The sequence below is a fragment of the Heteronotia binoei genome, chromosome 7, assembly GCF_032191835.1.
Source record: "Heteronotia binoei isolate CCM8104 ecotype False Entrance Well chromosome 7, APGP_CSIRO_Hbin_v1, whole genome shotgun sequence".
Taxonomy (NCBI): Eukaryota; Metazoa; Chordata; class Lepidosauria; order Squamata; family Gekkonidae; genus Heteronotia; species Heteronotia binoei.
The window spans coordinates 38,931,864-38,956,437 of NC_083229.1; the positions used below are offsets into that span (position 1 = coordinate 38,931,864).

At 43.6% G+C, this 24,574-nt stretch overlaps 1 protein-coding gene across 1 annotated transcript in view; it reads left to right on the top strand.

Annotated features, from left to right (window-relative positions):
* The window catches only part of STK3 (serine/threonine kinase 3), a 175,854-nt gene that overhangs the window by 11,301 nt on the left and 139,979 nt on the right, over positions 1-24,574 (top strand). The window contains exons 2-6 of the mRNA XM_060243453.1: positions 2,779-2,859; positions 5,289-5,417; positions 8,935-9,049; positions 12,084-12,248; positions 13,233-13,400. Coding sequence (XP_060099436.1) covers positions 2,779-2,859; positions 5,289-5,417; positions 8,935-9,049; positions 12,084-12,248; positions 13,233-13,400 — 658 coding nt within the window. The remainder of the gene's footprint in view (positions 1-2,778; positions 2,860-5,288; positions 5,418-8,934; positions 9,050-12,083; positions 12,249-13,232; positions 13,401-24,574) is intronic.

The following is a 24,574-nucleotide window of genomic DNA, read 5'->3' on the forward strand; positions in this document are numbered from 1 at the left end:
GAGAAATACTCAAGTTGTGAGGAAGAACTGCCGTGTACTTAGCAGTGACTTAGAGAGCTCTTCAGCTTGAAATGATAACATGTTTGGCATAGCCTGTCTTCTCTCTCTCTCTTTGCCATATCTTGTACCACAACATGCTGTGATAATAGCAGATTCTTTTGTGGACAGAACTTTTTTGTCAAAACTGAGTTGTACTGCATCAAGCTCAGTCTTAGCCCTATGTAGTTCTCTCTCTGCCCCCCCCCCCCCTTGTACCAACAGCATGTATATCTTGCAAGAAGATTTCAGGACAATTTTTCTGTGATTGATTCTGAGAACAATTTGACTTCCTGATTTCATGAGGGAGCCTCTGGCGTTGCAAGCAGATATCTGCCAAGAGTCTTAGGGGTGTACATATATGGAAGGGAAGTGAGATCAACTTGTGCTGTGTTGGCTTTTACTTGGATAGATATTTTTCCTCATTTACAGATATTTATTTCCATGAGTGGGCAGTACTATTCTGGTTGAATGTGCTAGTATGTAAGAAGCTGGTTGTGGATTTTCCATCCATAAAACATGGAGGCCCTGTTTGTGTTTGTACTTTTAAAACCATTGTGCAAAATGTAAACCTATGTATATTTACTTGAAGTCATCAGCTTGCAAGTTTCTGGAGACTAGTTTGAAAAAGTATGCACTGTACCAGAGCATGGGCTAGTGTATGTTGCTGTTGAATGATTGGTATCTAAGAGAGATGTTGACCCATAGTACTGTACCAGCAACAAACATATTAGGATTTAAATTTCCAGGCTTGGATCCTGTTAGTCCCTTCTATTAAGTTCAGTTCTATGATGCTCTTCTGCTAAGTCTTCCTTCCAGGGGTCATTTCATAGAAAAAGAGGTGTCAGAGCTTATTAGCACAACTTATTTGTGTAACTCATTTCCATATGCCAATACACCCCTGACATTACTGGAAGGTTTACTAAATTATATCAGCTGAGCATCTACCTTAAAATGCTTCTTGAATTGTCATAATCAAACCTTACTCCCATCAGACTTTTAAAATTACTTTCTCTTGTGGGGCCACAGTGACATGATGAATATTTCCATCTGTCTGCTTTATATGTTTTGGTTATTTTCCAATTTTTTGCGGGGAAAAATACTAGAAAGTTTGTCAGATCTTAGAGTTCAGCAAAATTCTTACAGCGGGTTTGAACTATGGAGGCCAGAAGCAAGTATTAGGGGGGGTGGGGTAAGAAAGAAAGAGCACAATAAAATTTAGGGGTTCCAGAGCTCTGCTCCTGTGAGCTCCTGCCCAAATGAGGCCTGCTTCCTTCAAAGGAGAATGATTTTATTTTTCTGGATGACAGTCTTTCTTTTGTAGAGAGCCTTTCTGTTTTGAATGACGTCTTTCTCTGCTGGAGGGGAGTCACAGGGCTGGATCTAGACAGCTTTTTTTTACTCAGCCTCACACAATTCTCCTCTTTATTCCATTCCGTGGTACTGTTGGTTCTTGCATAGGCTTTTTAGTGGTCTTCTCCCTTTTTTTACACCAGCAGAAAATCTGGTAGAATCCATCACTCTGATTGATTTAATTCCCTACAGGCAATTATGTTCCAGTTACTAACATTCTGACCTGTTGGCAAATCTTTTTACACAACTGGCTGCGTCCTCTATTGTGATTTGAAGTCAGATGGCAGGATATTCTTTGAACAAGATCAGTCTTTCTTCCAGCCTTGAACATTTTATAAGGATGGAATTGGAATGTTAGAACTTCCAGGTATAGGGTTACTAACAGAGACCTCCAAATCAATAGGGGACATTGTGGTACTTCATATTAATCTCTATCTGTCTTTTAAAAAAGCCACATCTTCTTTGCCAAGACTAAGTCATAACTGTCCAGTTTGTCAGCAGGAGCACATGTTGTGCAAGAAGGCCTCATAAGATTGGCACGCACTGGCATGCTGATGGGAATGCAGCATGAAGCAACAGGAATACAATTGCAAGCAAATCCACAACATTTTATTATTAATAGCATTATCAAGTCTGTTTACTGTTTTGGCTGGATCTGGTTTCAAACTTGCATCTCTCTGTAACATTTGTGTCTCTCCCCTCCCTTTCTGTTTGCGGCCCCTAACGTAAATTCTTCAGCCTGATGAATGTATGCTTTAAGCATCTGATGAAGGGGACCCTACCTGGTGAAAGCTTATGATGGAATAAATCTTATTAGTCTCTAAGGTGTCGCTGGATTCCTGTTTTATTTCATAAAAGCTACTAAGCCAGAAAGATTTTTATTACCCTACCTGTTTTCATATACTTACTTTAATCATTCATGCCACATGGACAAGGAAGCACAGACTCCCACCCTCACCCATTTTTGTCTCAGTTTTCATGCTGCTGCATGCTTGGTTGCTTGTCTTCTCGGCGATTAGTTTGTTAATAGTTCTGTTAAGAATTAGAAATCTAAATATATTACAACTGTGTGTGTGGGGTTCATTTCTGTGCAGCACTCTTACTTACCTACATTATGCCCCCATATTTTGTGCCTCCTTCAGTTAACTTTTTGCTTAATCAAATGATCAGTCTGTTTGTACCATTGGGTTTTTTTGTCTTGCAAGTTGCAGTTAATCTCTGTTCTGTTCCTTAACCGCTTAAATATTATAGCTTCACTGATGTCCGTGGAGCTAAAATCATCAGATGTTGTTCCCCCTTAGTTTCTTTATTTCTTAATAAAGAAAAATTAAAAGTTTTTAACTTTGTCGACTTGATTGCAAATTACTAATTGTTGACTATTTCTGTTAGCAAGCTAAAAAAGCTGAGTGAAGACAGCTTGACTAAGCAGCCCGAAGAAGTCTTTGATGTCTTGGAGAAGCTTGGCGAAGGGTATGTGGAATCTGTGTGTGGTGGGGCAGGTGGGGCACCTGGGAAAACTCCAAACAAATATCAGACAAATGCAGGTCATAGTGTGACTGACCTTGAACATAGGTAGAAATCTCACTTCAGGCAGTGCTCACAGCCAGGTAACCCAGGCAGATCTTGGGCTGAGAGATAAACTAGAAGTTAAATACAAATGTTATAGAAGGCCTAACATTTTTTTTTTTAAATATGGAAAGAGCTTTGGGAAGGTGCAGTTTTGGGTGGTGGTGAAGGGACAACTTCTGTATCCACCAGCCATTTTTAGTGCTCCAAACTGCCTTTTCCCACTGGGTTCTACATGCACGTTTTACCTCTGAGATCAGCTCTGTTGCTGTTGGGGCTGAAGGTATCCCACTGGGCATGCTTTTTCTTTCCTTTGTAGCAGTATACGTTAGATAATATTTGCATAGCAAGTGATGGTGCCTCTCACTGGCAGCAATTTCTAGCATGGCTGTTGCTTCCGCACAAGGAAAAAACACCTATAGTACTTGTGGACATGTGCCTGTTGAGAACTGATATTTATCAGAGACAGGGCAAAAATGTAAGTATTTTTTCATTAAAACATGCACTTCTTGAATTGTGCTTATAAATGAACAAAGCATTAAATGTAGCAAAGCAGTGTTTGTTTGTTTGTTTTGTTCATCTTATATCTTCCCCTTCCCCTAAAGCAGGCTCAGTACTGGAACCTAATTTGTAATTGACAAAAACTTACGATTTCAATTTAACTGGTTTTTAAAGTGCATGAAATATTCTTGAAAAATCAGTCTGCTTCATGTAGATATATAATATTTGGTTAACTGCCTCAATTAAGATGTAAGAATGTACAGAGATGGCACTTCAGCTTTGCAACAGGTTACCATTACTAGATTCCTGTTGCTACATTTTTTGGTATAAGCAAAGAGGTGGATCTGCCCTTTGTCCCCAACTTAACAGTAAGTCTTCAAACTGCATGCTTCAGAAGTATCAGTCTTCCTTGGTAAAATGGGATGCTTTGCTAAAATTAGTGATTGGTAGCAGTTTTCTTTGAACAGATAAATCTGCATTGTATTACCCTGCCAGATGTTACATATGGAGTTGTAAAGAAAAGAAAGTAGTACTAATAGTAGTTTTTATGATATTTAGCAATACAGCTGAATGTCTGTAGAAGTAAAGAATGATGAGAACATTTCTTAACAGCCAAGGAGAACATGATGCCTCCTGCTCTGATAATTCTTATTTTCAATTCATTTAAAGAAGGATGAAGTAATTCAATAATTTAGAAGGGAATTATATTGTACAGCACCTCTTTTTTCCCCAAGTAGGTTTTTATAAGTAAATTATATTGAAACTGACAATGTGTAGTTCTAAATGTTTTTAGGAAGGAGGTGTAACATGATTTAAGCTGGGAGGAAAGTCCCAAAAGTAGAAAAATAATTGTTGTATTGCTATTCCATTAATGTATTCGTGTCCTATGAGGGGAAAAAAGGAAATTATGCAAAACAAGAAACTGATAAACATAGAAAGGATTACTAGGCAAATCCTGTGAATTTATAAAAACAAGTCATAGGAGGCACATGTAAATCAAACATGTATAACTGGAGAACTCATTGATGCAAAAATGGAAATCCAAATGCATGTCTGTGTATTAATATGGGTGAGTAGACTCTTTGGTGACATCTGTTGGTGTCTGGTCAGAAGTGTAATGGTTAGGTCCTAAGATAGTATACACAAGTTAGGAATGGCAGGAAAAGCTGCTTGTTTTCTGCCGTGCTAAAGACATTAATCTCTTGTTGAGGTTTTTTAAAAAGTCATTTAAGCCCCTCTCATTAATCACAACCATTAGTCTTGGAAAAGCTGGATATGTAATAGGGTTGAGAAATAAATTTTCCTAATCTTTGCAGCTGTGGAGCAGTGTTGGTTCCCTTAAATAATTTTTGGAGGGATATGGGTTTCTAAAGAAGTTCTCCATAAGAGTTATCTTCTTGGAAGATTTCCCCAAAGAATACATTTCTAGTGATGTTGGTAAATTTGTGGATGTAAGAGCTACAGTGAAATGAATACACGGAGAGCTAAACAGTTCCTTGTAATTCATGAAGTGTGTGAAGAAAGAGTTTCTGTGTCTTATCTTGTTGTTCCCAAATATTATAAACAGTTCTTAATGCTCCACTGATCAGAACATGGAAAATTATTTCTTTGGGCCTTTTGACAATATGCTAATTAAACTAATAAGGCATATTCCTCACAGGGTGGAGCCTCTTGAGGAGTACTTTATGGTGTTCATTGCAATAAGTGCAAATGTAGCTGCTGCAAAGATAACAATTGGTCCTTCCTGATACTGGTTTTAATGGACATGGCACTATTGTTCTTGTTAGCAGGCACCTCAGACTGTACTGTCTTTTTTCCACCCCTGCCTCTAGGTCTTATGGCAGCGTTTTCAAAGCAATACACAAGGAATCTGGGCAGGTTGTGGCAATTAAGCAAGTCCCTGTTGAATCGGACCTACAGGAAATAATCAAAGAAATTTCTATAATGCAACAGTGTGACAGGTATGCATAACACTTGTTTCAAGTACTCTGCCACTTTATTGAAATCTCTAAAAGCCTTTAGTCAATAGTATAATTTTTTAAAGAAATGCAAACTGAAATTGAAAGAGGCTTTTAGAAGTCTTTACAGCTTAAACTATGAAAATGAACATGTGTTGTTGGGTTATAGCCTTGCTGCTTTTATCCCCCTTCCCCCCTGCATCCCTTTTGGCCTACTAGCTAAGATATCTATATAACTGTGGTTCAGTGTGTCTGTTGATAGCCTTTGTTATGTAGACATTGGCACTTGGAATTGCCATTGTGATTCTGAAGCTATCCTGTGTGAGATTGCCATGCATACTTGGGAGAGGGGAGTTGGTGTCTTGGGGCTGGACACTTGATATTTGTTTCAGATTAATTTCTCCTTCCCCGGGAATATGGCTGCACTAATTCTGAGCTGTCTGGATATAATGTTCCACATAAATGTTCTTTATGTTTCTAATCCATTCTGTTTTACAGTTCTGGGCAGATAGGGTATGCTGGTAAAGTTTCCAGCTCTTCTCTCTTTCATCATTCTCCCCTTCTCCCAGCTTTATTTTAGTTAACAATGGAGGAAAGTTTTGGTTAATGAGGGCTTGAGATGCAGGAGCTTGTTTGATCTGTAGCACATCGCTTCCCCCTGGCCTGGGTTGGTGCATTGGATCCAGTTTAAAATGGCAAATTATAAACCAGAATTTTGCACATGAGCTATTAATTATTGCACATTCCTTCCTCTTTCCCTTATCTACTGTGTATCTTTCTCTTTTCCTGTTTGTTTGCAAACACTTAATATGTCAACTGGGCAAACTATGGTTTCTGCACAACGCAAGTTTGCGTACAAACCAGGCAGTGTCAAACTCTGGTTTCCTTATGAACAGGAAGGGCAGGAGGGGATTTGCAAACATGAGAGGAAGGGGAGGGTGCATATTTCTGAGGCTTGTTCACATATCACCAAAGAATAGTTTGGCATTAACTTCAAAATGTTGCATGTGTAAAAATGAGTTGCCAGTTTTGGGTTGGGAAATACTTGGATATTTGGGGGGTGGAGCCTAGGGAGGGCAGGGTTTGAGAAGGGGGTGAGACCTCATCCGGGTATAACGCCATAGTCTGCCCTCCAAATCAGGTATTTTCTCCAGGGGAACTGATCTTGATAGTCTGGAGATTAAGTGTAATAGTGGGAGATCTCCAGGTGTCTCCTGGAGGTTGGTAACCCTAGTAGAAACTTTATGGGTGGATCTTCCTATTGCCCAATTGTAATGGCATACAAGTGCTTAAGAGGGGCTTCCTTCCATGGCCAAGATGGGCAGTGACAGGTGCCAAAGAAAGATGAGGATGTACCTTTGTAAAGTGTTTCCGTGTGGGGCGTTTCCCCCTTTTAATAAAGTTTCTTCTACATCAGTGAAGATCTATATGGAAACATTACAGATGTCTAGAGACACACACACACTAGTAAAAGTAGGACTAAAGAGAACATGAATTAGGTTTTGCAAGAATGTTGCTCGACTCTACAAATTTGCATAGCTCATACGCTTTGGCAGGCATTTAATCTTTTTTTTTATGGTAGCTTGTTAATCTTTACCATGAGTTCTTCAGGATTTGTTGTGGTGATTGTTCCAAAATATTGTTTCCTTGGAATAGTAAAGTTTAAAGTACATCATGTATCTCTGATAAGGATGGATGAAATAGATTTTATTATAGTCATTCCTTCAAGAAATTGGTGTATGTACCAGCTGGAGTTTGATGCTTGTTGAACAGCACTTGAGATGTGCTGTTGATTGATTCTAATATGCCAGGAGTAAGTCTTGTGCTTGACTCATTAGTGGAGGATAAAGTGAACACTAAAACTTGGAAAAGGAGATCCTTGAACTAGAGAGGAAGGAAGCCATAAGTTCTTGCATTTTTTCTCCTTGAAAACCCTGCTTATATATGTGGTGGTGGCACCAGGAGCTAAACATATCCTGTCCTTGGAGATAACAATTTCCCACACCTCTTCATCAGGTTAGATGTTATAAAATTTAAAAATTATCAAAGGCACATATTTTTAGGCTGTAATTTTTAGGTCTGGTCTTGCAGGCATCTTCAGTGAGATGCAAGCAAGCTGTTGTCTTTACTTTACTGCTCAGGCACAGAGTTACAGTATGGTCTCTGTAAAACTACATTCAGTTGTGTAATTCTTTTTATTGGTGTGTGGGGGTGGGTGGGGAGAGGAGCAGGTCCTTAATGCAAGCAGTACAGAACAAATCAAAACATGACCATAAGGAACTAATTGTATTGCCAGTGTAAAACCAAAACAATACAGCATGCATGGCTGATATTAACAAATAACGGGACTCAGAGTAACTTCGTTTTATCATCAGATTCATGAGAAATTTTCATGTGTGAAACATCCCAGAATGTAACAAAACAGGATGGGAATTGTATCTTCATATAAATGCATCATTTAAAATATTTACAGTAGGCCCGGTACTAAGATAAAATAGAGAATAAGTCTAAAATATTTACAGTAGGCCCTGGAGCTTACAATAGGCTTTGTACTAAGAGTAAGTTCTTGGAGGATTGGCTACATCAGGGGTGTGAGGTCTAATATGCAAAGGAGCTCCTGTTACAAAAAAGCCCTGAAAGTCAGTATTGTTTACTCAGACAGGCAGTGGCTCTCCAGGATCTCAGGCAGAGGTTTTCTATATCAACTCGTGCCTGATCTTTTTAAGTGGAGATGCCAGGCATTGAACCTGAGACCTGTATGCCAGACAAATGCTGTTGAGCCATGGCTTGTTCTAACCTCATTCCTGATATCTTTACAGAGAAAAATATGATCTCTGATTCTCATGAATTTACAAAAATTCTTGCTATTTTGTAATATTCATAATTTTTCATGCTTGCTGCCCTGTTAATTCCTCATGAGGTCTTCTGTTTTGTTCTATACCTTTCATTTGACCAACATAAAGAACAAAGCAGTAATAATCCAACCTAAGTTATCTTATTCAGGTTCGATGTTCAGTGGGGGAAAAACAGGATGGGGGAAGGAGAAAAGTGTTCTTTAAAAAACCACCAAGATTTGCCAGCTGTTGGTCAGATAAGTAGATTGTGGAGTGGTGCCAGTGACTCTTTGACTTTTGAAATGCTTATCTGAATCTTAACTGCTTGTTCTTCAGAGCCTGGTGCAATATACCACTTCCAATTTGAAATTTAGTTCAGCTTGGGGGTGCTGGGACAAGTTTGGGAACTTCTCTTATTTGTCTTCGTCATTTAGTTACATAGTATGAAAGAGAGTTATTAATGAGTATGCAGGATAGAATGAATAAGATGTGTGCTTTTTATGATACCACAACTTTTTTACTCTCCTCCTTCCCCATTCTGAAGATCTAATTGGAACTTCACATTTATCCGGTTGCTTGGTGGGTGAAAGCTGCCAGCTTCTGGTTCAAGTAGGACTTCCACTGGATTCTTAATATTCTTGCTATTTTGTTTCTGAATACTGACAGCAGTGTTTCTTTGTGTTTAGCCCATATGTTGTCAAGTACTATGGCAGCTATTTTAAGAACACAGACCTGTGGATTGTTATGGAATACTGTGGAGCTGGTTCTGTCTCGGACATAATTAGATTGCGGAATAAAACAGTAAGTCTGCTTATGTGGAATGCAGTTATTGATTAACATGATGTTGCGATACATCTGAAAATTTTCTTATTGAGATGTGATATTCCTGTTGAAAACTTCTCTACAAAGGTGTCACTTTTAACTACTGACCATTTTAAAATGAAATTTGTTGAGTTCTTTGTGGAGATGTTTATTAGAACTCTGTTTAAGCTATAAACAGGTTTAATGAAGACAGACAGCCTTTTGAGTTGGACTCTGAAGCAAGCTGGCAGGGAAATGATATTTGTATGGTTATGTCAATTATATCTCTGGAGCAGTTTATCTCCATTAAGAGCCAAGTTGCTACAGCTTCATCAGGAGCAGTACATTGCCATAAGTTGCTTGTAAAGTTGTTAAAAGCATGGATGGTGGTTGCTAAATTCTTACTATCCAGGAGAGGGCACAGCTGACATACCAGCTGTAATTGATAAAACTCATTCCTGGCTGCTGACTCCCCTATTTATTGGAAAGTGGGACATGATTCAGATTTGCTCCAAGATTCTGACCCTGATCTTTTAGAGTGAAATAACTTCCAGTTTTGGGGTATCTAGTACAGGCTGGGAACATGAAGTGGGAGCTGGTAGGTTGTTCCTTAGGCAAAGGCCCAGGCCTTGACCCACAGGCTCACAAGAGACAAAGACCTACAGGATGTTGTCATTCAGTTGAGTAAGCAAGAGGGAGGAAGGTTCGGGTGCAGTCCTTCTACTCTTCTCCATGTTGCTAAGTGTTGAATAGTGTTCTGTTACACAGAAAAGAAATTATCACAGGAGAATATTTTGATTCAGTAAGTGCATTTAAGGATTAAAAGCAACTAAACATTGATGCTTTTTGAACACTTGCATATGGAAATACTGTTTTGAAGGAAAAGGGGAGCACAGCTTTTATAGTCTGTTTAAGGAATAAAATGTATATAAAAGATAACATTAAACATTGAAATATTGTTTTAATATTTTAATGTTTGTAACTAGCATCAGTACATGTATAAAGTTGTTTTTCATTATTTTCCTGTTTGGTTGATGAAAATTAAAGCCTTTTTTGTTTTTGTTGAAGAACTGTCACAGTGTATTTATAAACTAATTAGACCTTTAGGTTTTTGTTTTAAACCTGAAGAACCAAGTCTTTATGATTCTTGTTGTTGGGATTTTCAATTAATATGTCCAGTGAGAGTCAGTGTGATGTACTGGTTAAAATGTTGGACTAGGATCTGGGAGACCCAGGTTTGAAACCCTGCTCTGTTGTGGAAGCTCACCAGTCACACACTCTCAGACTAACCTACCTCACAGGGTGGTTGTGGGGATAAAATGGAGGAGAGGAGAATGATGTAAGCTGTTTTGGGTCTTTATTGGGGAGAAAGGCAGGGTATAAATGAAGTAAATAAACAAATATCCAGGGTAAGTATGAGATGGAGTCTTCTTTTAAAAACAAAACTGTAAATTGGGGTGTTGAACTTATTTGTTTATGAGGGCTGGATCTGACATAAATGGGACTTTCTCGGGCAAGGTCATTTGTGTCATAAAATGTCATGCCAGATACTGGAGAGATAAACTTTATAAAGGACACAGACGAACACAGAGATATTACTTTTTAAACTTAAAATACAAACATGCTTAAAACAATAACATTCTTGCAATTTTTGTTTAACAGTCTTTATTTGACAATTCCCCCCTACCCTTAAAAGATGCCTGCCTAAAATGGAAAGGTGGGGCAGTAATGGGATTTGGCAATGCAGTTTTAAAAATAAAACATCAGGAAAAGCACAAAGATCATGGCAGAAACTAAAAATATAAACTAAAAATATAAAATGCTCTGAATCTAGGAAAATGCGAAATGGCTGGACATTGCAAGCTTCTCTCTGCTCCAGGTCTACTCAGAGTGGCAGTAGCTCTCCAGGGTCCTGAGAGAACTATTCTAATACAGCTTCTCTGATAGCATTGCATATTCAGAACATGTTCTGTATTCTCCCACCTAGCAGGTTTACACAAAATGTCTCTTATTTTAATGGTTTGTTGGCAAAGGCTGCTCCTTGGTGCACATTTCCCCTATTCCAAGATACTAGAAGGTGTTCATTTCTCTGACCCTGTGACTGCTTAAAAAGTTTTATTTTGGTGCAAGGTGTGGAATATATTCCCCCCTGGATACTTACTGCAATTGCTCTTGCAAGGGTAATATAAGCGTTTCATGGCTCTTACTAGGGTAATATAAGCTTTGGGGGATCTTTTACCTGAAGAAGGATTTCCAGAGAATGTATTCTCTAGAATTATAAGAGTCTCATCCTCAAGGCCACATAGTCCAATGAAGAAGCCCTAGAGCTTCATTTGGAAATGTTAAATAAAGTGTTTGGAATTAAATTCCTGATTACCTACATTTAGGAGAAGTCTTGATGGTAGGCTTTGCAGTTAAACCCTGAAATAAAAGGAGGTGTCCAGCAGTCTAAATATCTGTCGAAGGTGATATTAATTGTATTTGTAAGGACACTCGCAAGGATTGTGGGTTAGTAGTGGGACATTGTCCTACTGTGTGCTATACCTATACAACCAAAACCACTGCATCATCACATGGCATTTTTTGTGGTGGCTAGGCATTCAGAGAAGGGTGGGATGTAAATATTTTAATAAACACAGTTTTCTGTCTTGGCAAAAAATTAATTTGTTAATGCACAAGAGGTTTTTAAACCTTTACTCCATGTTGGAGTCATTCAGGTTCTTGGTCTACAATTTGTTCTCTATAGATCAAGCCTCTTTTGTGCTTGTTTAATGCTTTTTGACTTCTGTGGGATCCTTCTTGAGCTCAAGGAGGTCACGCCATGCGGATTGGATTGCAGGATTGGATTGCCTTGATGGGGCTTCCTTTCCTTGTAAAGCATGTTGCATGCTGTGTAAATAATAATTATAAGGCAGTTTGCATAATTTTGTGTTATCCTTTCTTAGACTTTCAGGTTGTTTATGTAAGTGTGCAATCAGTGTGTGTGTACATACAGAAATGGAAAAAATGGCTGGTTATTTATGTTTCCTCGTAGCTCACAGAAGATGAAATTGCAACCATTCTTAAATCCACGCTTAAAGGACTTGAATATTTGCACTTCATGAGAAAAATTCATAGAGATATTAAGGCCGGAAACATCCTCCTAAACACAGAAGGGCATGCCAAATTAGCTGACTTCGGAGTGGCTGGACAGTTAACTGTAAGTATAAAGCCTGTGGGTTATATCCTAAAAGAGAGTGCACTGGTCATAAAGAAGATTCCATAGTACTTGCTACTTATGAGATGGAATGAGAATCTGCTATTACAAGAGAGGAAAAGATTCTCTTGCATATGGAAACCCTCCTTAATAAAGACCATCTCCAGTGGATTTGCATGAGTGTTCAGGATCTCAGTCTAACTGAGATGTGTTCCGCCAAGCCCTTCAACCAGGAGGGTTGACTTTAAACATATTGTCATGATCTGAATGCTTGTGTTGCCACATATTTATGTTTTCTGAAAAAGTTAACTTTGTACAACTTGTAAAAAATAAGGTGACAATTTTCACTCCCGATCTAGAGAGACTAATTTTTGAGTGGCATACTTGTACTCTGTTTGTTAAATGGACTTTGTGGTGAAAAAAAAAAGGTATTGGCTGTCACAGATCCACAGAGGATCACAGATGAACAGATTTAGCACTGTTAGGACTATTTTGCACATTGTACACATAGCAGGGAGCTGTAGCCAGCCCCAATTTTCTTGTACCTATGTCTCTGTGTTGTATGTGCTCACAAACATGTTTACCATGTATATGCACTGAATTTCAACACCCCCCCCCCTCAATTCAGTGGACATGATGAATCTTTCTTTTGGAGCATGGCTTCTTGAACTGAAGGGGGGCCCCACTGTTAAGAGAATAGGAGCTTTGGATCCAACTCAATGCACATTTCTATAAGATTATAATGTGCGGTTATATATAGATATGCATACTGGAATTTGTTCCAAAAATAGAAGGCAGAGACTACTTCAAAACCAATCAGGTAATGTTCATCTTTTTAAAGTAGGCAATGCCAGGGTTGATTTTCCACATTTTAAAGCAGTTTATTGCTGAGCTTTGTCAACACCTTTGCATAATAGTATTAATTCAACTGTGGAAGCCAAAAGAAAATCCCCTCATGTGTTAAACTGGTTGATCATGTAATTACAGGATACAATGGCAAAACGCAATACCGTCATAGGTACTCCTTTTTGGATGGCTCCAGAAGTAATACAGGAGATTGGCTATAATTGTGTGGCAGACATTTGGTCCCTTGGCATTACTTCAATAGAGATGGCTGAAGGAAAACCACCCTATGCTGATATCCATCCAATGCGGGTAAGAATCCTGTATTTATAACTTCAAACTTGGAGACACTTTCTTTGTAACTTCTGTTCAGCTGATTTCTTTGGGAGAACGAAGGTAGATTGTCATCTGAAAATGACTGGAACTGGTGCTGGGTGTTCAACAGCTAATCAAACCGACAACTTCACACTGACTCACTATGGTGAAGCATGAATTGTACAGTGGTAGGGGACACTGCCGTCATTTGGCTCAGTAAAAATAAAGCTGTGCTAATCTGATGCATAGTATTTTATACTGCATAAGATAATTATTTCCACTAGGCAATGAAAGAACTGATGCATGCCAAGTGGTTGCTTGCAGGCAGGAGTTAAAATATTGTTTCTAATGAAACTGTAGTCATTTTTTAAACTGTAGTCATATTTAATGTCACGAAAGATATTTTGATGTTTGCTTATCTAATTGGTGTGTTGTTTTTGTGTGTGTGTTTAAGCAGTCCTCACTTCAGTATAGCAAGCCACTTGGGTCTGATTTAGTGGATATGTATTTTTAATAATAGAGCTGTTGTTGTATGCTGTCAGCCCAGTGGCGCACAGTGGTAAAGCTGCAGTACTGCAGTCCAAGCTCTGCTCACGACCTGCATTCGATCCCGGTAGAAGCTGGGTTCAGGTAGCCAACTCAGGGTTGATTCAGCCTTCTGTCCTTCCAAGGTTGGTAAAATGAGCACCCAACTTGCTGGGGGTAAAGTGTAGATGACTGGGGAAGCCAGTGGCAGACCACACCATAAAAAGTCTGCTATGAAATGTTGTGATGTGACGCCACCCCAGAGTTGGAAATGAAAGGTGTTTGCACCTTTACCTTTTTAAGCATTCCCTATCTTGGGAAGATAGGCAATCTAAATCCTTACTTAGAAATTAGAATAGGGGCAGTTGAGTCTTTCTGGTGATTCTAACTTGCTGTGATCCTTCTCCAGCCAGGAATTGGGTGTATTTGGTACTCTTCCATTTCCCTTTTGAACTCCCACTATATTTCTTTGTGGGATATTGAAAGAAAGGTTAATGAATTTGGAGATGCAGCATCTTCCTAGAACCAGAGAGCTGATCGTTTCTAAACAAGATCATTGGAACAGTACATAGTTCAGACTTACGTTCCATAGAAAGGTTATATTAAAAAACCTACTCAGCCCTCAGCCCAGAGGGAACCTCACTGGATGTGTTATTTCTGTCTCCACCAAGGGCTGTGTGGACACACAAGCTTCCTTCAGACTTTTAAACAAAACATCTCCCTTATTTAGAGAACAGGCTTGAGCTATTGAGGCGGCTCTTCAGTTATTTTGTGTTTCTTTGCCCCAATGGTAGAGATGCCTGTGAGGCCTCCTTTCTGTGTGTTGTCTTTGGTGGAGGCTGCTGCTGACTTTCTGCCTTCCAGTCTGTAGCCACTGGCTTCAGTTCCTTATGGCCTTTAGTGACTTTGATTTTCAAGCCACACAGATGTGGCAGTATTCCTGATGGCATTAAAATTCATTGTCAGGTTTACTTTCCTGGCATTTTGGTGACATCTTCAAACTGTGCTGGCTTGTTAATTGTTATTGCTGGTCATAACAGTTAGGACACAAGAATGTGGTACTCTCCATGGGTAATCTAGCACTAATTAAAAAGACTAAAAAAACGAAAAAGACAAGTTAAATGTGTTTTTCTAATACTTGGCAATTAATGCTAGATTACTAAACTAATGTTTTAAAGTGTTATCATATGTATATATGCTGATAATATGCTAACCTGTAAATTTAGTTTTTGGTATGCAAACCTTGATTTTCAGGTAAAGAAGTGGATTATTGGTTATAAAAAATTAGGTATAGTTTGTGTACATGGTCATCCTTGGGAAATGTTATGATTACAGATTATTTATATTTAATGATAACGTTGCTTTTTAAATTTGATGATATCATTCACATTACATCTGGGATAACTTTGACATAATTGTCTATAGTTGCACTAGGTAATGAAAGGTAAGAGCCAAATTAGCAGCAAAGGGTTTATAAGCGTGAAAATAGCTGCATATAAACGGAACATCGTTGTTTTTAGTTGAGGGTTGTGAACTTTTAAAATTCTTTTAATTTAATCAAATGTATGATATCAAAGGGCAAAAACACTTATACGATAGCAATTCTGGCTCAAATTGAATCTATATTCTTGTTAATAATTTGTGTTCTGGTTTTAAGGGTTTGTATGCAGTTAATATTCTTTTGTATATTTGATACTGTACAGTTTTTCTTAATTTTTATTAGGCAGTTGTTACAGTGGTTAAGAAGAAATACACAGATTTTGGTTGTGATAGTTTTCTCAGTGTTATACGATCCAACTTCACAAGACTCCTGGACATATGTAGATGCTTTTCTTTTTTGTTGTAGTTAAGACATTCAATTGGTATAGGCAAGCATGAAAGCTTGGGCAAATCTTCATTGCTTTTTCTGGATCTTGCTTAGATTCTGTGGTATTTACGTAAAACATTGTTTTGTTACTTGGGAATGCATACTGAAGTTATTCTGTATGCTATTTTGCTGCAGGCTGGTTGGCACTGCCACAAAGGTAATGCATCGCCAGTAGGCCATTTCCTTGTCAATTGCATTTACAGTCTAATAGAGATATTACATGACTTTTTAAACAAGTGTTTTGGCAGGGAGGAAATGGCAGATTCCATGCAAACAAGCATAGTTTCCTCTCTCTAACCACATACTAGCTACTCAGGGAGTTTTACTAAGGTTTGTGATGGTGAGGAGGTACGGAAAGGATTTCAGGTTGAAAGACTGCAATAAAAGGACTTCAGGGCTAAGTTATTTGGGAATATATAATGGCTATCAGATCTTTGTCAAAAACCAGCCGGTTCTTGTTGTGGTTGGAAAGATGGTGACAGTCAGTCAATGTAGTGGGCTTGTGTAGTGTATATTAAATCTGTGCAAGGTGCCGTGGGGTTCTTTCTGCGCTCCTTCCAAGGGCCACCTGCTTTGCTGGTATACCTCAAATGAATACTTTTTCAACATTAAAGCTTAACTTGACTGTCAATCTTTTGTGGCAGGAAGTTTCTAAGGGAAAAGCTTCGGTTGGCATTGTTGATAGATAGTCATCTCTTCAGGAATTGCCACAAAGGCCTTAGTTGCATGCCAGGGCTGCAGCAAACATGGGGAAGTAGTCTCTGGAAATTGATGATGGTTCTGGTGGACTTAGTAGAACACACATGACACCATCCATCTCTAACTGGACTTGCATTTGTGGAACATTTTAGAGCTCTCCTGTGATGCATTTTTCATAGAATCCAGATGGCTTTAAATGAGAGCAGGAGACAAAAGTGAAAACATTTTTAAATAAAGAAGATTCTAAGTAAAATGGGGGGCGGCAGGAGTAATGGCCAAATATCAGTACTGAACACAGTCAAAATGTGTGATTTCCTACCAAACAGTAGCCTCATATCTGCTCTTTTCTCCTGTAGCAATATCTAGTACTCTACTATGCAACTTTGAAGAAGCCTGGAAAACTTGCAGCAGGATGATTATATAGATTATATAGAATCGTAAAGTTGGAAGGGACCTCCAGGGTCATCTAGTTCAACTCTCTGCACAATTCAGGAGCGTCAAAGATACCACCCCCATACATCCCCTGTGACCCCTGCTGCATGCCCAGAAGATGGCAAAAACCTCCAGGATCCCTTGCCAAAGTGGCCTGGAGAAAAATTGCTGATGGACCCAAAGTGGCAATCAGCATTTCCCTGTGTGCGTAAAAAAAGGCCACAAGAACTAAGCACTAATGCAACCCTTCTGGCCCTCCTCAAAATCTGCCTGCTCTCCAAGAATTCTCGAAAATGATGGACAGAGGCTCAGAAATTATATCTGCAAGTTCTTTTAGTAACTTTGGGTGCAGTTCATCTGTCCCTGAGGACTTAGTTTCATTTTTTATATACTACCCCATGCCGATCCTAGGCTGTGGCTCCATTCCTTCATCATATGTTCTGTTTTTGTCATGTTGAGCACTGTTTCCCTCACAAGAGAAGACTGCGAAAAAAGCAAAAATTCAGCAGTTCTGCCCTCTCTTCATTACCTGTTACAATTTCACTTTCCTGTCCTTGCAATGGGCCTACCATGTCCTTGCTCTTTTTCTTACTTTGAACATAAAAAAAATCCTTTTTTTTTTGTTTTTAGCATCTCTTGCTAGTCTCAGCTTATACTGAGCTTTAGCTTTCCTAACTCTTTCTCTACAAGCACTGGTTATTTGTTTATATTTGTCTTTGGTTATAAGACCCTCCTTCAATTTCCTAAATGAGTCTCTTTTATTTCTCAAGTCTTTGGAGAGCTGTTTATGGAGCCACCTTGGTTTCTTTAGACGTGTCCAGTTTTTCCTTCTCATAGGAATCATTTGTGATTGTGTCACGGCTGGGGCCGGGTCAGGCAAAGTCCAGAGGCAGTCCGAGGTCTGTAGCCAGTAAGCAGGAGGGTCCGAGGCGCCAAATCCGAATCACTGTAGAAGTATCGCAGGTCTGAGGTCCAGAAGCCGAGGTCAGGGAGTCCAGAAGTCCAAAGCCAAAGTCAGGGAGTCAGGAACCAAAGTCAAGCCGGAGTGGATGCTAGAATGTCAGGGAGATGACTAGTTGCTTCCACAAAGCTTCCTCCCAAAGCCCACAGCTATATAGCCCTCTGCTGGCTGTTGCCCGTTTGGGCTAATTGCTGGCTCAGGGAGGCAGCCAGGATCCTGTTACCACTCAAGCATCCTTGCTCTTAGAAGGGCCAGAATCCTCTCAGAACTCAGGGCTCAGGGAGCGTCTTGCTTGTGAGCGTGCCGCCCTCCTCCGATCCCTGAGGTCCTGCCGGAGGCGGTCACGCACACGAGCCACCCGAGAGGGCGAGGCAGGGGGGCTGGGATCTTCTCCAGCAGGAGGCAGGGGCACTGGTGCAGGTGGCAGGGGCACAGTTTCCTCATCAGACTCAACTTCCTCTGAAGGGTCCCCAGCACCCATGACACTATCCCCCCCCCCAGGGCCCCCCTCCGTCGAGGGACCTGGAAGGTCGGGGTGGTCGTTGTGGAACTGGTGCACCAAGTCCGGGGCATGAAGATTGTCCTCGGGCTCCCAAGACCGGTCTTCTGGGCCGTATCCCTCCCAGTCCACCAGGTACTGGAGGCCTCCACGATGGTACCGGGAGTCCAGGATCTGGCGCACCTCATATTCTTCCTCGTCATCCACCAACACTGGTGGTGGCGGCGGTGGGGAAGGAGTCCGAGCTGGGTAAGGGGGTGCAGCCGGAACAAGGAGGGAGCGATGAAACACGGGGTGAATGCGGAGGTGGGGTGGCAACTGGAGCCTGAAGGCGACGGGGTTTATTTGTTCAACGACGGGGTAGGGTCCAATGAACCGTGCATCCAGCTTGTGAGACCGACCAGGCCGGCGCAGGTAGCGAGTTGAGAGCCACACCTGATCCCCCGGCTGCACTGGAGGGCCTTCTTGCCTCTTTCGGTCCGCAGCCCGTTTATATGCCTCCTTGGCTTGCTGTAGCTGCTCTCGGAGCAAGTCTTGGCTGGCACGGAGTTCTTGCAGGTAGGCATCGACGGCGGGGACATTCGTGGGTGGTAGGATCGCTGGGAAGAACCGAGGGTGGTACCCGTAGGTTGCAGCAAACGGGGTCATTTGGGTGGATGAATGGACCGCGTTGTTGTATGCAAACTCCGCTAGGGGCAATAGAGTGGTCCAGTCATCCTGCTGGTAACAGGTGTAACAGCGGAGATATTGCTCTAGCGTGGCATTGGTGCGCTCTGTCTGGCCATCTGTCTGTGGGTGGTAGGCCGAGGACAGGTGCACTCGAGTACCCAGGCTGGAATGGAGGGCTTGCCAGAACCGAGAGGAGAACTGAGGGCCCCGATCGGAGATCAGATGGGCTGGGAGTCCATGCAGACGAAAGATGTGTTGCAGGTAAAGCTGGGCCGTCTCCTGAGCTGTGGGGAGTTTCGGGCACGGAACAAAGTGGGCCATCTTGGTAAATAGGTCGACGACCACCCAGATACAAGTCTGACCCTTGGAGCGTGGAAGTTCCGTGATGAAGTCCATCGAGATGGTATCCCAGGGTCCTGAAGATGTGGGCAAGGGCTGCAGCAACCCTGAGGGTTTGGCTGGGATGTCTTTGGCCCGTCGGCAGACGTCACAGGAGCTGACATAGCGGGCAACATCAGCGCGAACTCGTGGCCACCAGAATTCCCTTGTCAGCAAGTGGGTGGTCTTATGCTGTCCAAAGTGCCCGGCGGGTAACGAGTCGTGGGTCAGGCGTAGCACTTCTGCCCGCAAGGGCCCGGGCGGCACATAGAGGCGTTCGCGGTGTAGCAAGAGGCCGCCTCGAGTCGTGAACTCCCCTGTTGGGTCATCTTGGAGAGCCTGGAGGTGTTGCTGGACCCAGGGATCATTGGCCTGGCTAGCCCGAATGTCCTCCACGAGTGCTGGTGAAGTGGAGGTGGCTGCAAATACTGAGGGCGGCAGGATTGGAGCAGCGGGCGCAGTCTCAGTTGAGGCAGGGGCGTATTCCGGTTTCCGGGAGAGCGCGTCTGCTTTCCGGTTCTGGGTATGGGGGATGTAGGAGATCCGGAAGTCGAAGCGAGAGAAGAATAGGGACCACCGGATCTGGCGCTGGTTGAGACGGCGGGTGGTCTGGAGGTGTTCCAAGTTCCGGTGATCGGTGAGCACTTGAACAGGGTGGCGAGCCCCTTCGAGGTAATGTCGCCAAACCTCAAACGCCGCCTTGATCGCGAGCAACTCCCTCTCCCAGATGGTATAGTTCCTCTCTGCAGCAGTGAGCTGCCGCGAGTAATAGGCGCAGGGCTGTAGTGGCTGGGACGGCTCCTCGCGCTGGGACAGCACTGCTCCCAGGGCCACGTTGGAGGCATCAGCTTCCACCGTAAAGGGAAGCTGGGGGTCGGGGTATCTCAGGAGTGGCCCGGTGGCAAAGCGAGTCTTCAGGGTGGAGAAGGCGTTATCGGCCTCTGGGGACCAGTGGAAGGGTTCTTTGGGGCGGAGTAGTTGAGTCAGGGGTGTGGTCAGGGATGCGTAGGCCGGGATGAATTGCCGATAGTAGTTGGCAAAACCGAGGAACCGCTGCAGGTCTTTGCGATTCTGAGGAGCCTGCCAGGTCAGGACCGCTTCTACTTTTTTCGGGTCCATGAGGATCCCCTGCGGTGACACGATGTGCCCAAGGAACTCGACGGAGCACAGGTCGAAGTCGCACTTCTCCAGCTTGGCGTAGAGACCATGGGCTCGTAGGCGCTGCAGGACCTGGCGGACGTGCTCGGCGTGTTGGGCAGGATTGCGGGAGTAAATTAGGATGTCATCCAGGTATATGATCGCGAAGCGGTCGAGCAGGTCCCGGAATATGTCATTCATGAACCTCTGGAAGACAGCGGGGGCATTGGTCAGTCCGAAGGGCATTACCAGGTGCTCGTACTGCCCGTATCGGGTCCCAAACGCGGTCTTCCATTCGTCTCCGGGCCGTATGCGCACCAAATTGTACGCTCCACGGAGGTCCAGCTTGGTGTAGATTTGGGCCCCCTTTAGGCGATCCAAGAGTTCAGGGATCAGTGGTAGAGGGTACCGGTCGCGGATGGTGATCTTGTTCAGGGCCCGGTAGTCATTGCACAGCCGGAGCTCCCCACTTTTCTTCTTCACGAAGAGCACTGGAGCAGATAGGGGAGAGGTTGAGGGTCGGATGAATCCGCGTTTCAGGTTCTTGTCCAGGAAGTCTCGCAGAGCTGCCAACTCCGGCTCCGACATTGGGTACAGATGCCCCACCGGGAGTGGTGCCCCAGGTACCAAATCAATGGCACAGTCGTAGGGCCGGTGAGGGGGAAGCTGATCAGCTCCTGTCTCTTCGAAGACATCAGCAAAGTCCACATACTTCTGAGGGAGCTGAGGACCACCACTCGGGATGCCAGCTGCTAGAGTGGTGGGAGGAGTCAGATGGGGGCATGGGTCTCGGAAGCGTAGTTCCTGCTGGGCCCAGTCCACGATGGGGTTGTGCAGCTTCAGCCAGGAAAGGCCTAGAATCAGCGGAAAGCGAGGCATGCGGGCGACATCAAACCGCAGCTGTTCTTGGTGCTGCTGGACGTGGAAGGTGATGGGACAGGTCTCCTGGGTGACGGGGCCAGAACGGAGGAGGCGCCCGTCAATAGCCTCCACCAGCGACGGAATCCCTTTTGTCTGCACAGGGATCTGGTGCTGCTTCACAAAGGCGGCATCTATAAAACAGTGGGCCGCTCCCGAGTCCAGCATGGCATACACGAACAGCCAGCGTTCGTCAGGCAGACGGAGTTTGACTGGTAGCAGGAATGGCCCTGGGGTATCAGCCCGCTGTTCGGAGGACCCAGCTAGTCGCCCCAGGCTGGGGGGTCCACTTACGCCTGGGGCTGCCCTTTTGGCGGCGGTGGCAACGAAGGTCCAGGTATCCGATGCTTAGCAGGGCAGCCAGAGGCATAGTGGCCTGCCGTGCCACAGTAGAGGCACAGATTCTGCGTGCGGCGTCTGGTCTTTTCCTCTGGGGTCAGGCGGGGTCGAGCAGCTCCAAGCTGCATAGGCTCATCCTTGGTGCTGGTACTAGCTGGGGACGGGCGAGGAGCCAGGTAGCACGGCGCAGGGAGCTGGCGCCCTCTGGTCTTGGCTTGGCGGCGACTTTCCAGGCGGCCATCGATGCGGAGGCAGAGGGTGATAAGTTCTTGGAGCGTGGGTGGCTGCTCCACCCTGGCCAGTTCATCCAGGACCTCCTCTGCCAACCCCTCAGTAAACTGGTCCATCTGGGCAGCCTCATTCCACGCCAAGTCCTGGGTCAGGAGCTTGAATTCAGTGGCATATTGAGCCACCGAGGAGTTGCCTTGTTTCAGTGCCCTGATCTTCCGGTTGGCTGTGGCTGCTTGGACTGGGTTTGAGAAAGCAGCAGACAGGTGGGCCTCAAACCCCTGGTAATCAGTCAGTAGGGGAGAGGACGCGACCAGTAAGGGTGTGGCCCATTTGGCCGCCTGCCCCTTTAACAGACTGATGACGAAACACACCTTGGTTTTGTCATTGAGGAAGTCCCGTGCTCTCAGTTCAAAGTACAGCCGACACTGTGCTAGGAAGGCAGGAAATTCTTCCACAGCACCCCCAAATCTGTCAGGTTGGGGAACTGGGCACTTGGCTGGAGCACTGGCCGCAGGTTGTTGCTGCAAGTGCACTACTGCCTGTGTTAGCTGCTGTACCTGGGCTTGGAGCGCAGCCAGTAGTTCTGTGGTTTCACTTGCTTCAGCATCCATCCTGTGGAGTGGGTGTTTGTCGGTGGAAGCAATCTGTCACGGCTGGGGCCGGGTCAGGCAAAGTCCAGAGGCAGTCCGAGGTCTGTAGCCAGTAAGCAGGAGGGTCCGAGGCGCCAAATCCGAATCACTGTAGAAGTATCGCAGGTCTGAGGTCCAGAAGCCGAGGTCAGGGAGTCCAGAAGTCCAAAGCCAAAGTCAGGGAGTCAGGAACCAAAGTCAAGCCGGAGTGGATGCTAGAATGTCAGGGAGATGACTAGTTGCTTCCACAAAGCTTCCTCCCAAAGCCCACAGCTATATAGCCCTCTGCTGGCTGTTGCCCGTTTGGGCTAATTGCTGGCTCAGGGAGGCAGCCAGGATCCTGTTACCACTCAAGCATCCTTGCTCTTAGAAGGGCCAGAATCCTCTCAGAACTCAGGGCTCAGGGAGCGTCTTGCTTGTGAGCGTGCCGCCCTCCTCCGATCCCTGAGGTCCTGCCGGAGGCGGTCACGCACACGAGCCACCCGAGAGGGCGAGGCAGGGGGGCTGGGATCTTCTCCAGCAGGAGGCAGGGGCACTGGTGCAGGTGGCAGGGGCACAGTTTCCTCATCAGACTCAACTTCCTCTGAAGGGTCCCCAGCACCCATGACAGATTGTGCCTTCAATATTTCGCATTTAAGAAACTCCCACCCTTCTTGAACTCCCTTCTCCTTAAATATTTCTGACCATGGGATTTTACCCAGCATCACTTTTAAGTTCATAAAAAATTGCTTTCCTGAAGACCAACCTATATATCAGAGTACGTACAGCTTTTCCCTTCCTCAAGACTGTAAATTCCAAAATCACATGGTCAGTACTATCCAGGGTGCTCATTACTTCCACCTCATCAACCAGTTTTTTCGTGTTGGTGAGAATCCAGTCCAAGATAGCAGATCCCCTTGTTTCCGTCTCCACTGGAAAATGAAATTGTCAATAAGACAAGTCAGGAATTTATTTGACCTTTCATTTTTAGCAGAGTTGGACTTCCAACAGATATATGGGTAATTGAAATCTCCCATTACCACTGTGTCACTTCTCTTTGAGAACTTTGCAGTCTGTTGTAGGAGTATCTCATTGAAGGCCTCTGCCTGGCTTTTGATGGTCTATAGCAGACCCTAGCCATAATATCACTGTTATTTCTTACTCCTTTCATTCTAATCCAGAGACTCTAAACTGAACTGCCCTCCTCAGCTTCATAGTTCCTGTCACACCAAGCACTACACACAGTGTAGGAGGAGAAAAAGTTCTTTAAAAGGGGGACCATTTCAGTGCCAATATTAGACTGTTCTGTGAATTTAATGATAGAATTGTTGCAGTCCTACAGAAAAAAATGGAGAAATGGGGAGTCAGTTTTAGCGACCAAAGAACAGAGTGTTTGAGGAAACTCCCCCCTGCTTACAGCTTTTCTTCCAAAGCACTTTTCACTTCAGCAGAAGTCATGTCTGATATCGGAAGGGAAGGGAAGAGTGCTTGGTGAAAGGTGCTGTGGGGGATGGAGTAAGCTACAGGCAGTACTGTGCTCCTCTTCCCCTGTTTGATGTTAGAATAGGATCTCCCTTCTCTTTCTATGGTTTTGAGGCAGTTCTGGCTGTAAACACTCAGAATTGCTACCTTCACATTTTACTGATGGTCAAATCTAAACCTTTTGTCAGCGTACATCTATAGGCAGTGCATTTGCAGGATGAGTCTAGTTTTTTGTGCTCTGGAGAAATCTGGACAAATCTATGATAAATGCAGCTTCAAAGGTCTCTGAAACACAGTGCTAGGAGGCCTTGGCATACAGGAAGCTGCCTTATATTGAATCAGACCATTGGCCCATCAAGATCAGTGTTGTCTACTCAGACTGGCAGTATGGTCAGTTCAGGGTTTCATGCATCACCTCTTACCAGG